This window comes from Manis javanica, chromosome 14, assembly GCF_040802235.1.
Source record: "Manis javanica isolate MJ-LG chromosome 14, MJ_LKY, whole genome shotgun sequence".
In the NCBI taxonomy this organism is placed as follows: Eukaryota; Metazoa; Chordata; class Mammalia; order Pholidota; family Manidae; genus Manis; species Manis javanica.
The window spans coordinates 5704492-5718239 of record NC_133169.1 but is presented as its reverse complement, the minus strand read 5'-3'; the positions used below and the strand labels follow the sequence as shown (position 1 = coordinate 5718239).

The window sequence follows — 13748 nt, the reverse complement described above, 5'->3', positions numbered from 1 at the left end:
AGCTACCATTGAAAACCTTGCATGTAGCTTCAACCACCATTTCTAAAAAGTATATATTTCACTTTTGGAAACAGTGCATCAAACTGACATTATTGAAATGTAACTTTTTATTTTGGAGTGAATGTTGTTGATATTATAGACAGAGCCTCCTTCTTGTTCCTACAGTATCAGCCTCTAATGAAAAGAACTAGAATCCATAATTGGGAGATTTGTGTTCTAATGTTGGCTCTTTTATCAAGCTGGATAGCTTTAATCAAGAGACAAGTGACTTAATTTCTGACAGTAGTTGTATTTTATACCAGGACCAAATGCGATAGTAGGTTCAATGGTAATAATGAACAGCAGTCAAGTATGGAGCATCTCCCAGATGGTGGTACCGTTTTATATAGTTTGATGTTCCCTTTCACATGTGGAGACTGAGGCCCAAGGAGGTTAAATGTTAAATAAACTTGCCAAACATTTCGTAAGACTAACGGTGGTAGTTATATATGGTCTGTCCGCCAGTGGTGTGTGTTTTAAGAAGCCTATAGCTGATCTGGGTGATGAGTTAAGAGAAAGATAATGTTGGGGGACACCCTCAGAGACTGTTTCAAGAGGTCAGACAAGAGAAAATGAATGTTTAAATCAGCGATTCCCACTCTTGAGCATGTACCAGCATCACCTGGGAGGGCTTGTTACATCACACATTGGGGACCCCACCCCGAGAGTTTCTGATTGTAGTTCTTGTGTGTTTCTAGCAAGTTCTCAGGTACGGCTGCTGCTGATGGTACAGGGACCGCACCTTGAGAAGCATTGGTCTAAGCACAGGGCCTTGGCTGGAGGATTGGAAAGCAGTAGACCAGACTCAGTCACTCTCAATCCCTCCTTTTCCATGATAGTTGCAGTAAGAATAGTAACGAATTGAGCATTTATTTTTATTTGGTTCCAGGCACTGCAGAATGCTTTTTGTGCATTACCTTCTTTCCCCCACACTTAGTCCTCACCAGCCTGTGAAGAAGGTGTCCAGCATTCACTGCATTTATGGTCAGGAAGATGGGCACATGGATCATCTTACTTCCTAGGGTTGGTCTTGGCACCACTCTGCTCCATTGCCCTCCAGTCACCCAGCCATGCCCCTCAGGTCTGTCTTCCCTCTGTCATTTCCTCTCGTACCACTTGGCTGGGTCCTTGCTCCGGCTCCCATACCATGGCCTCTTAGGGGGTCCCCGTCTCTAGTCTCGTGTCCCCACTCTCTCCTTCACAGTGCTGACAGTTTTCATTCCTAAGTAAGCCCATCATGCTACTGCCTGTTTTAAAATACGCCGGGAGGGGCACGGGGAAGGCAGTATAAGAGAGAACAAGCAGTGATTCTACAGCATCTTACTACGCTGATGGACAGTGACTGTAATGGGGTGTGTGTGGGGGACTTGGTGATGGGGAGAGTCTAGTAACCGTAATGTTGCTCATGTAACTACATTAATGATACCAAAATAAAAAATAAATATTCACTTCATTTCCTCTCTCTTCTGCCCATTTCCTTCACAATAGTAATCCCTGTAGATTGTCACATAAGACATTTCACAGTCTGACTCCACCTATGTGATGAAATACTGTTTGTCTTTTAAAACAGCTCAGTTGTCACCCCCTAGCTCTAATCTTCCCTAAACTCTGCCCCCAAACTCTCACCTCCCCCCAAAAAACATTAGTGCTTCTGTGCCAGCCCTTTGCTTCCTATGTATGTATTTTCTATATGGTCAAACGTACAGTTTTTTTTCTTCCCCTGGGGCACCCTTAAGGACTGGATTTCCATGTTCAGGGCTGTGTCCCGAGCACCTAGTGCCATGCCCAAACTACAGTCATTGCTCAGTAAGTGCTGTTCAGTTGAAAATGAATGTAGAATGTGCAGCCAGTTGGTTGTAGATGACTTCAGTATTTCAAAGAATGACAATTTGGTAGTTTCTACTTCAATTATGAAGCAAAGGAGAACAGATAAAATGCAACTTATTGACAAGAAAAGTGGCGATTAGTCAAGTAACTTACAAAGGAATTTGGAAAGGTGGGCTTCCTTCGGACTTTAAAGGTATGGCAAATTATTTTTGTGAAAGACTATGTGGTCTTAAAGTTAAGGAATTGGGGTTTTTCACTTCCTTCTGTGTAAAACTGTGTCTGAACAACCCAAATCCTTGAGCCCCTTCTTAGCATAAGTGTGTTGAAAACTTGGTAGGCAAATTCCCAATTTAAAAACGCATTTTATTGTAATTTGTAGTTCTCTCCACTCTTCTGCAATTTTGAATAAAAATTCTTGATGTATAAAATAGGTCGGGACATGAGGGAGTTGGCAACGCAGAACTAAACCACTTTCAAAGGCCTGTTTTCCATGTAGTGTATACATTATGTATATTAACAAATCATATGTGATGTCTTTATGTATGCGTCATCATCTTCACCAACATATGGAATAGAAACGCACAGAGAAGTATAAAGGAAATTGAGTAGGTGATTGGAGCCTGCATATTTAAATTCCAGTTAAATGTCTCCCAGAGTTGTGAATATCTGGCAAGAGGCTCTAGCGAGAGATCTAAGTGAGAGATCAGTGATAGAAGGAAAATAAAGTTAGGGTTTTGCAGTAACCTTTTAAAGATCAACCTCACTCACAAAAGAGACCTGTCTGTTAGGTGAAATCAAGCAATTTGCAGAGGTAGCCATCAGAACTGGTCACGTTCATGGCAATAGCCTGTGGTCTGCCGGTTTTGTGCTTTTGACAGTGGGGAGCCTTGCAGGAGACCCGTATGCTATTAGACGTTTTTGTCTTTGCCTTTTAAAAAGGCAAACCGTTACAGGCAACTCCATTTTAAAACGTGTTTATATGAAATGGTCCCTGAGAGAAGGGAGCAAGCTTGTAAAGGCTCATTTTAAAGAATGAAACCCAAAGTTCAGTTGAGCAGGAAGTGAACGAGTTGAAATTAGAGAAGGGCCGATTAGCGCTAAGTGCAGCATTTCCCAACCTGTATCCTTGAAACACTAGAATGCTGTATGATACTAAGAGAGGTTTAGGGAAGCAGGGTAGGGTGGAAACAATTCCATGGTTAGGTAGGGTGGGTATAACAACATATTCTCCCCAGTTTCCTCGGGGAAGTCTTGAACAGAAGGCTATTTATATTTAAATGAAGAGTTGAAAGGATATACCCTTTACCTAGATTCACCTATTGTTAACATGTTGGTACATTTCTTTTATCTCTTGCTTTTCCCCCCCTATATACATAAATAAATATAACTACTTTTTAATGAACAGTCTGAAAGTTGCAGATATCATGGCACTTGACCCTTAAGTACTTCAGTATGACTCTCCTAGGAATAAAGACATTGTCCTCTATCAGCATGGTACCATTATTACCTCCCCTGGAATTTAGCATTGGCACAAAACGACCCAATATACAACCCATTTTCAGTTTCTCTCAGTTGTCTCACTGTCTTTTATAACCTTTTTACTCCTACCTGGGACCCAAAGAAGACACTGTATTTAAACTCTTGAAAATTTGTGGGATGCTATTGATGTGCAGAACCTTTTGAGAGAAGGTAGCAAAGGTGGTATATTTACATCTGTTCCACTTCTTATAACTTAATAAATGCCAACACTTCATTTAAAATGTGTAACAGTATTGACTGGACTGTGTATGTTTTATCCTTTGCATCTCTCACTTATGATTGCAGAGGACAGCAGAACTATAATTACTAAGAACCTGAATATATCTGACAAAATAGTACATATCACACACACACACAAAAATAACCGACTATCTTCAGGAGTATGCCTTGAAAATTTCATGTGTATTAATTGCTAACAAGGTACCGACCTAAAATAAATTTCTTCAAATTCTGTTTCTGATTACACCTTTTCTTATCAATTCCATGCTTAGAGAAAATTTGGAAATACCAGTGTGTTTTCCTCCTGTCTTTTTTCTATGACACTAAGTATGGATTTTTGGGCAGAAGACTGGCATGCTGACGGTAACATGCGTTTCAGGATCTAAACTTTCAAAAAATAGTTAAATGGAGCATGCGACTTTAAGAGGAAAAGGAAGAAGCAATTAGGGTCCAAAGAACTATCATAGTTGGCAAATGTCCTAGTGATGTTTATCTAATAAAAAAAATAAACTTTTATTACATAAAGTTCCATGACAAATAATACTTAACACATGTTTGGAAGTCATCCCAGACAAAATACCCGGGCCACTCCTGATTTATGAGGTGTGGTAACGATTTTTGACTCAGTGAGGTATTCTGACCCTCATTTGTAGCTAAACTCAGAAATCATTCCCAGTTTCTCTAGCAAAGGCAGTTGTATTACATCCTGAATTTTTGCCTTCCTGGATGTAGAATGTAGGGTCACCAAAGCTGTCCACTCGCAGTTAGAGTTTCCTGAAAGGGAGTGGAGGACAGCATGAGTATACTTGCTCATCGAAAATAAATGCTGCTCTATCAAATTTGCATGTGGAGGTTTCTCTCTAATTAATGTCTGTCACTACTTATTACTTACAATATTATGAGATTAGTTCTAATGTTTATAGACCTTAATCAGATTTAATAATTGTAAGAGTTAGGAAAATTTGTTTTTAGCCACAACAACCAAAAGGTCATTTGTACTCCCTCAGAAATCACAAGTCTTAACTTTGCTCCAGTCATTTAGTGTCTAAGATAGCTTATATTTCTTATCTCCTTTCCTCATGATATATGTAGATGACCATAGCTATTCTCATCCCCCGCGACCTGTCTAGAGGACTGTAGTTATTCTAATTCAGCTTCAGCCTTTTTGCCAAACATAAGCAAATACTTACTTCATCCTAGCCATTCCCCCTTTTTTTTTGTGCACCAGACTAATATATCAAAACAGCCTTCTACATGTTTCTGTGGGGACGTTCTTTGGCTACCTAAAATCTTGATATACTCAATATGCTTGCTGTCTCTATCCCTGGGTTGCAAGTAACAGAAAGTAGTGCTAGCTGAAGTGAATAAACTGAAAAACAAAAGAATGTATCGTAAGGATACAGTATGGAATATGAGAGTAGCAAGACAGCCAGGTCTTAGAGGGATAGGAACCAGGAATTGGGAAGCTGCTGGTAGGTCCTCTGATTCTTTTCTTAGTATCTGCTACTTTTGGAGTGTGCCTAGTTTATTAGTGGCTCTCTCGTTCCTCTCCCTCCGGCTACTACTACTATCATGGTTGCTGTCTTCTCTCTGCTCACCCACCCTTGGGTGGGATGTAGCTGCCTGCCGCACAGACTTACTATTCCAGCTACAGATAAAAACTGCTTTCTATATAGGATCTGGAAATCCCTTATTTAATTGACCCAATATATTTAGGTGCCCATTTTAGGTCAATAAAATACGACCAGATACTGACCTACATTGTATAAAGACAATTTGTGGGCTCTTCCTTTGGAGAGGGGGCGGTGCTTCCAGAAGGGACAGCTGCTCATTAGCTGAGGACATATTTCGAGAATCCCTTGACTGTTCTCTTTCCTGGTAATGGCCCGTCTACCCAGTGGTCTATGTCAGAAACCCGGGAGCCATCCAGCTCTCCTCCCTCACTGTCAGCAAGCAGTCAGTTACATCCTGCCCATCCTTCACCTTAAATACCTCTTAAATTTAGACTTTGGGTTTCATATCCATGGTCAGTGGCATATTTTGGACCATCATAGTCTCTTGCTTAAACTATCACAGTCATCTCCCTGCCTTCAAGTTCTGCTGTGCCAGCAGTTAAAAATTCTGTTCTGATCAGATTCTTGCACTTCTTGGTGCTCTTTAATGATTCCTCAGGTTTAGGCAGTATTTCCCAAACTTTCCTGATCAAAAACTTACCTGAGGTGCCAATTAAAAATATATATTCCTAGGTTACTCCTCCTTCTAGATTGGTAAACTTGTGGTAGAGCCTGGTCATGTGTGTTTTTACGAGGCACTCCAGTGGTTTCCAATGTTTCCCAAACTCTTCTCCAGACGCCCTGCCCTCTCCTCCCCAGCTCTGCACTGGAAGTTGGGCTCAGGGCTCCGCAATCTACCCAGAGCGCTTCCTCCATTTCTGTGCATCATTGCTTAGTCAACAGTTCTCATCCTTGAAGAATCAGCTCGTGTGCCACCATCTTTGTAAATCTATGGTCCCTGGGCTGAATCAACTGCTCCTTCCTGGAAGCCTCAAAGAATCTTGTGCTCCACCTCCATTAGAATTTCTTCACGCTAAATAAGGTTTCTTTCTCCCCATTGTATATGAGAGCTTTAAGAACAGTGACTGAATTTTATATACTTTATAACTAAAAGGACATCATATACTAGGAATGCTACATTATTTATGCCAGGAAATGAGGGAGCTAAAAACAAAAAACACAACCAAAAAAAGGTACCATTCTCCCTGAACTTGGGTAAAATAGGCAAAGGGAGATGAAATGGCTGCTGTCTACTGATCGTGCAACTGGAAGATGCAATTTAGGTGCGTGGCTACAGCAGCTTCCTAATGCTGCTCCTTAGCATTAGACAGACTCAGCCCTGGTGACAACCCCCCTTCAAGGGCAGAGCATTTGCTGCCAAGCTTACAGAGTGGCTGACATTTGCAGAAAGCCCACGCTTTCTGCAGAAGCAAGTAAGAGTTTTGCATATTCCCAAATTTGCCAGTCAGTTCACTTCTTTTCCTCTGGAAATGAATAAGGATAGAATGATAGCAATAGCTAGACTCTAAAGGAGCTCCTTCCACTTGGAACATCGGGAATGGGGGCGAAGTGCTCACCCAGATCCACTGGACCTCAGCTTCTGACTTGCAGGTCACAGCCAAGAAAGAGGACTTGCGCCTGGCGCTCTGAGGAGGGGTGGCATGGGGCTCCAGTCCCTGACCGAGGCTGCTTCAAAGTGGCGTTTTGAGGGTCACTTTTGTGGTTTCAGCAAATTGGACTTCTGCCACTCAGAACAGCTTCCCTCCACTTACTCATGTTTCTGTTCATGCATGTGACACAATCATTTTCTTTTTTCTGTTAAAAAGAAAGGGCAGGGAATTCAACTAATTGGGTAATCCTTAGGTAATAGAGAAGATCTGTCTGGGGCGGGTGATGTTACAACATCAGTTGGCATCACAAGTGGACATAGATGGCAAGGGCTCAGGAACAGAAAGTTCTTTTCCTTCTTAATGCCTGTTCTTTTTAATGCTCTATTTTTCCTAATATCTTCTTTTTGGATAGAGCAACAGAGCTATCTGCTGGCTTACAAAGGCCAAGTTACTTGGGTCAAAGACAAGAGAGATGATCAGATACCAAATATGTGTGTGTGCGTAAGAGAGAGAGAGACAGAGACAGACAGAATTAGAGATTTGGGGACCAGGCAAAGAAGGTGACTCGGCGATGAAGATAGGGAGGTATGTTTGAGTGATAAAGGGATTGTATGACTCCGTGGCCATGTTGGAGCTGGAGAGACTTCATCACACCTTAATCGTATGACTTTTGTAAGCTGCTTAAGCTCTACACGCCTTGGTGTCTTCATGTATTTCAGGTAACAGATACACTAATTGTTTTTACATCGTCACGTGCTGCTGCCGATCATCATCCTAATTACTCTAATCACGTCAGGCTGCAAGATGAACTTTTTAAAGCTTTTCCTTCCAGTGTTCTCTCTCTCTTTCTGACCATGTCGGTTTAGTACATGGCTCGGCCTCACCCTGTTTGATGTTAGGAGCATCCCAAATAGCAGGATATTTTGGCAAATCCATGCCTTTATTACTAACAAGTGTACATTTGGGAAAAGTTGCTACTTGCAACTGTGGAAAATGTGTCAACTAATAGATCCAGAAACGCAGTTTTGAAGGCTCTTGGTTTCTTTCTACCTGTGGTCACTGTTAGCACTCTTTCACTAAGTTCTTAAGCCTTTCAAGAAATGATGAAACATAAATATTCACTCCTTGATGTTGTGGGCAAAAATAACTACTGCAACCATCAAATGTGCATTGCCTGTAAAAATTACTATATATTAAAGCTGACCTCAATAATACAATTTCACTGTCAGGTCTCAATGAAGCTTGGGAGAGCTTTTTGTTTGGGATTTTTAATGACATATTTTCCTTCCAAAGATAGGAGCCCTTCATTTTGCTTATAGCCTGTAGCTGTGTGAGTAGGTACAGGAGGATTGTTACTTCAGGATGAAAGTTGGCTGGTGATTAATTCACAAACAATATTTTCCTGTTAATACAGGTATGTTCCTATTACTACAGCTATGGACGTATGTGGGCCAATCGTTCCTTAAAGTGTTTGTTAAGTATGTCAAGAGTGAGGCTTTGTGGCCTCATTCAGTGTATCCCCAGTATAGCCGTAATTTCAAGCCCTAAGTCTCTCTTGAATTATGCTTGGCCTTACAGTTGGCTTCAACACAGTTGAATAATTTCATATATGTGCGCCTCATATGTATGCTCTTTGTAGATTGATGATATATCTTGGGTGAAATTCACAATTCATTGCTCATGGTATTTTTTTGAGTTCCAGAAACATGAGCTGGGAAGTTAATTTTCTAGTTTTTAAGGGAAAACAACACCCACAGAGGCTAGTAATGATGACCTCAGAGGATATGAATTGGATCCAGCTATGACGTGTCTCAACCTTCCAGTTGAGTTCACAGGCCTTTCATTATTCTTGCACCACTCCATGTTTAGCCCTGAGTTCCCTAGCAACTTGAAACCACAGGCTCTTTATGGAAAACTGAAGCTCTTCATCAAGGGTGAGTACAATAACTGTGATCTCTGTTGGAACAGCCCAGCAGATGCTCAAAGCCCAGCTATGGGTGAGGGCAGTCTGCCTAACCACACTGAATTAGCAGCCACAGGACAAGTCTAGCATGAGCCTGCTGGGTAATGGAACTCTCCAAAGACATTGTTTATAATAAATGGCTACCAAACGTTAAAAAATATATTCTAGATGCGATAATTAAGATCCTAGATAGAAGCTCTGAACCAGGAACCTGGGGAATCCCAGCCATTTAGAGAGAGTCATTTAAAAAGAGATTGAAAGATGTAAACAGATTTATAAATTGCGTTTTATAGCTCTAGACAGAATTCATCTTTTCTTTGGGGAAGCAGTTTAATGGGCCTTTGGGCTCTGCAGAGAGAGTCAGATTCGCTTGTGGCAATAAGAAGCCAAGCTTGTGTATTCAAGATTGTGTTTCTTTGGTAGAGAGCGTCAAGTGGTCACCGGTTTTCTGCTTTGGGAAACCCAAAGACATGAAATTGGGGTGATTTTTATTTGGGTAATAAATATATGTTGATGTCAGGGTGTTAAACAGCCTCAGTACAGTTTGGTCCGTTTGTGGTGCGGTACTCACGTGCCTCTTAGACTGCTCACCTCCCTTGGGACTGAATCGGGCAGGCCCTCGCATGGGTCCTCGCCGGAGTCCACCCTGACCAGTCTGTCGGTCTCCTCATCTGCACTGCCCTCTTCCCTCGGTTTTCTGGAAGTCCCTCAACTGAGCGGCCCTGAGGCTACTCTTCTCTTGGGAAATTCCAGTCCCACCTGGTGGAGAAAGAACTTTTTCTTCTCAGTCTTTCCCAGCATTTAAGGGCAATGCCTCAGGCTTTGACTAGATGCTAAAGATGACTTTTCTGTGGGTCTGTGTCAGCTCCTGGGGGAAGAGGAACCATTTGTCCTGGAGTGTGGGTGATGGGGACGTTCAGTTCCAATTCCCTTTCCCGTCAGTGAGAGAAGCCAATGATTTCCTCTGATGTCGCTTAAAGAATGGGCACAATTCAGACTAACCAAGAGCAGCATTTCTTCCCCTGTGAACATTATATCTGAAAGTTAAAAAAAAAAAGTTTAAAATTGCTGTTGATCTGGCTCTGCCTTTCCGACAATACCCCGTGGTTACTGCAGTACTTGCTTTTTTCTGATCCTGGCTGTAAATTACTTTTTGTTTCCTATAAAGATGGAGAAGCACCAGTTCGAATTAAAATTCTTTTTTTCTTTGGTCCAGGTTTTCTCCTGATGGCAGTCTACCCTACTGTCAACAATTATTTTTAAGAGCAAAGAAGTCTCAATCCATGTGTATATTTAAAAAATTTCTGAGAGGATAAAATATGCACTCACAGGGACAAAAAAATTCTGCATATGAAGAGCAATATAATTTTTTTGGAACTAAACATCTGGTTTCCTCCTTAAAGAACAGGATCTCTGCTTTGTATAACCACAGTGTCGTAGGCAGTGCTGAAGTTCAAAGACGTATACTATGGCTTTCTCTTCTACCCGCAGCAGTTGATATAAGAACAAAGATTTTTATTAACTATAGAACTTTGAAAGAGGGCTATGACCTTGAAAGAAGACCAGTAGGAGATTTACTTGTCACCTTCTACCACTAATATCAAAACACACACACACACACACACACACACACACACACACACACACAGGTTGAGAGGGGAAGGGCAGAGAAAATAGGCTATGACATTAAGTATGTTTCTTTACTTTTGAAATTTTCAAAAATAAGTATATATTGCAGTGTTACTATTTTAAAGTGACATAATGCATGTGAGAGTATATCTTGCCAGTAACCTAGTATATGCTTAGTAAATTCTCAAGTCCTCCACTATCTCTGATAAAAATGAATTGGCTATACTTCCAAAAGGAAAAAATAAAGTTAAAATGAGACACTTTAGAGCAATAAGCATCTGTGATAGGATTGGAAAATCACCTCTAGTGTCCTGAGCAGCCAAAATATAAAAGCTTCTTAAGTCAATGGCTATTCTTAAGAGTTAAAACTTCTGAGAATATCTAATCTATATAATCAGAGAATAGAACTTTTGGCAGTCTCCCAGAAAAACTATAAAACTAGACAAAAATTTCAAGAACTTTCATTTCAGGGCTCTGATAAAGACCAAAGAAAACAACCAGTTAAGAAGTATTTATTCCTGAGTTACTGCTGAACTTCTGTACAGGCAGTGGGAGTCTGTGGTGGTCTTGCTTCTCTCCCCAACCCCACTGGCTTGGTAGTGCTACCCAGACGGGGCTGACTGTGAAATACAGCAGTTCACCTGGAGGGGGCTGGCCTGATTGGGGCGAAAAGTGAGAAACCCACATCCAATGACATTGTCAGTGAAAACAGCAAATTTGGTCAGAAATAAATGGGTGAACTTCATATTCTGGAAAACTATGCTTCAAAAAATGAAGGCAAGTTAAAAATATTCCCAGTGAAAAAAGAATCTTAGAGAAATCAGTGCTAACAGGCCTGCCTTCAGGAAACACTAACGGAAGTTCTTAAGGCTGAAAGGAGGTGACACCAGATGGCAATTCGAATCCACAGGAAAAAATGAGGAGTACCAGAAATGATAAATATGTGTATAAATATAGGACTGAATAAATGTACTTTTTCTTCTTTTAGTTTCTTTAATCTTAATCTAAGATTGCATAAGGGAATCATTTTAACATTTTCCTGTTGAGTTCATAACATGTAAATACGTAATATTTATGAGAAAGAGAATATGAGATACAATGAAAATATGAGAAAATAAAGCTATATTGAAGCAAAATTGCTGTACTGTACCAGAATTGTCATATTAGCCATAGAAGGAGATTGTGATAATTTACAAAACCTATTGTGTTTCCTAAAGTGATCACAAAAGAATAACACTAATAATTTATAGTTAAAAAGTCAACAGAGGAATTAAAATGCTACACTATTAACTTCTGTTTAAGAAAAAGAAAGGAACAGAAGACCATAAAAGACATGAGACATAAAATAAATAAAAATGGTGGAGTAAATCCAATCACATTAACACCTACATTAAATGTATATGGGCTTAACACTCAAGAAGATGACAGAGATCAACAGACTGGATAGAGGTCGAGGTACAACTATGTGCTGTTAATAAGAGAGAAACTTTGGAATCAAAACCACAAATAGATTGAAAATAGAAAGATAAAAAATGACATACCAGCTCAGTTTAAAAATGGGCCAAAGACCTTAACATCACCAAAGAGGATACACAGATGGCAAATAAGCACATTAGAAGTTCCACATCGTATGTCATCAGTGAAATGCAAATTAAAACAATAATAGATATCACTACACACTGATTAGAATTGTCAAAATCTGGAACACTGGCAACACCAAATGCTGGTGAGGGTATAGAGCAAAAAGAACTCTTATTGCTGGTGGGAATTCAAAATGGTACAGCTGCTTTGGAAAACAGCTTATTGGTTTCTTACAAAATGAGGTATACTCTTACCATAAGATCCAGCAATTGCATTCCTTGGTATTTAGGCAAAGGAGTTCAAAACCTCTCCACACAAAAACCCTGCATATAGATGTTTATAGCAGCTTTATTCATACTTGCCAAAACTTGGAAGCAATCACAATGTCCTTCAGTAGGCAAATAGATAAACTGGTACATCCAATTAATGGAATATTATTCAGCAGTAAAATAGTGATCAAGTTGTGAGAAGACACGGAAGAACTTAAATGCATAGTACTAAGGGAAAGAAGCCAATTTGAAAAGTCCAACTACATGACATTCTGGAAAAGGCAGAACTTGAAGACAGTAAAAAGACCAGTGGTTGCCAAGCATTAGGGGATGGGGAGAGATTAATAGGCAGAACACAGAGGACTTTCAGGGCAGTGAGAACACTAACTAACTTACACTGTTGGAAGGGGCCCAAATGGAAAGCCTGGGAAGACATGCCAGCAGCCTCTAGGAGCAAAGACTGCCCTGGGCTGACAACAGCAAGGAAATAGGTACCTCTGTCTTACAACCACAAGGAACTGAATATGGGCAATGACCTGAATGATTTTGGAAGCAGATTCTTCTGTAAAGCCGCCTCAATTTCAGCCTTTTAAAACCCTGAGTATTGGACTGAGTTGAATCCACCTGAATTTCTGACCTACAGAAACTGTGATATAATAAATTTTTGTTCTTTAAGCCAATAAGTTTGTGGTAATTTGTTATAGCAGCCATATAAAGTTAATACATTTATCATGCAAGAAAGAAATATAACATTTATAACTACCTGGCAATAGTTAATTCATGATTTCATAAGCTTCCTGTCTGTCAGAGATGTTGAAGAAATGATTCACCTCATCGTTGAGAGGTAGGACGTGATGGCTTGTAAAGCTCCTTTCAGGTTAAGATTCTGTCCTCCAAAAATGCATGTTTAATATGAGTAACTGACACTAAATGATATGAGGATATGGGTAAGTTCTAAAAGTTGCTATGATTTGTGTACTGTATCTTAAGTATTGATAAAAACATTCATGTTTATCTCATAAATTAACTCTCTTTGTTTTAAACACTTGTAGAAACATTGCAGAAGTCAGAAATGCATTTGTTTATGCCCGTCCTTAATGCTAACATCTGAGGCCAAATCACTCGAATATAGGGGAAAAAAGGTTTGTGAAACTAAACATGTGAGCTTTGAAGAAACAGGATTGGTTTTGCAAGGTAAAATATGTTACTAACTTTGTGTGAAGGCTTATTCATGAGGCAATACAGATATTTAATTAGCCACCATTATCTTTTTGAGATATTACCATGCAGTATTTATCTACATGGGTGCTTAGGAGAGTACTATCTTGGAAATGAAATGGTTGGCGATTCAGATTCATTAAATGTGATTTTAACATGAAATTTTTAGTCAACTGTGTGTTCAAATTCAAAGTCTGCCACTTGTATGAGACCTCACAGAAGCCACTAATGTTTCTAAACCTCAGTTTATTGAGCTGTAAAATAAAGGTAATATTGAAATTAATCTTGTAATAGATTATTT

At 39.9% G+C, this 13748-nt stretch overlaps 1 protein-coding gene across 9 annotated transcripts in view; it reads left to right on the top strand.

Annotated features, from left to right (window-relative positions):
- UHMK1 (U2AF homology motif kinase 1) overlaps positions 1 to 13748 on the top strand; it is an 88655-nt gene that overhangs the window by 23734 nt on the left and 51173 nt on the right. The window contains exons 8-9 of one of the 9 annotated variants that reach the window (XR_012125132.1): positions 8657 to 8721; positions 9967 to 11361. The exons of 6 other annotated variants lie outside the window; for them this stretch is intronic. Coding sequence is in view for 2 of the 3 variants with exons in the window: in XM_073221789.1 (XP_073077890.1) it covers positions 9967 to 9978 (12 nt within the window). In the remaining variant the exon portion in view is untranslated. Of the gene's footprint in view, positions 1 to 8656; positions 9239 to 9966; positions 11362 to 13748 lie in introns of those variants that run through there. 2 more of the 9 variants (XM_073221789.1, XM_073221790.1) reach the window with 2 other exon arrangements.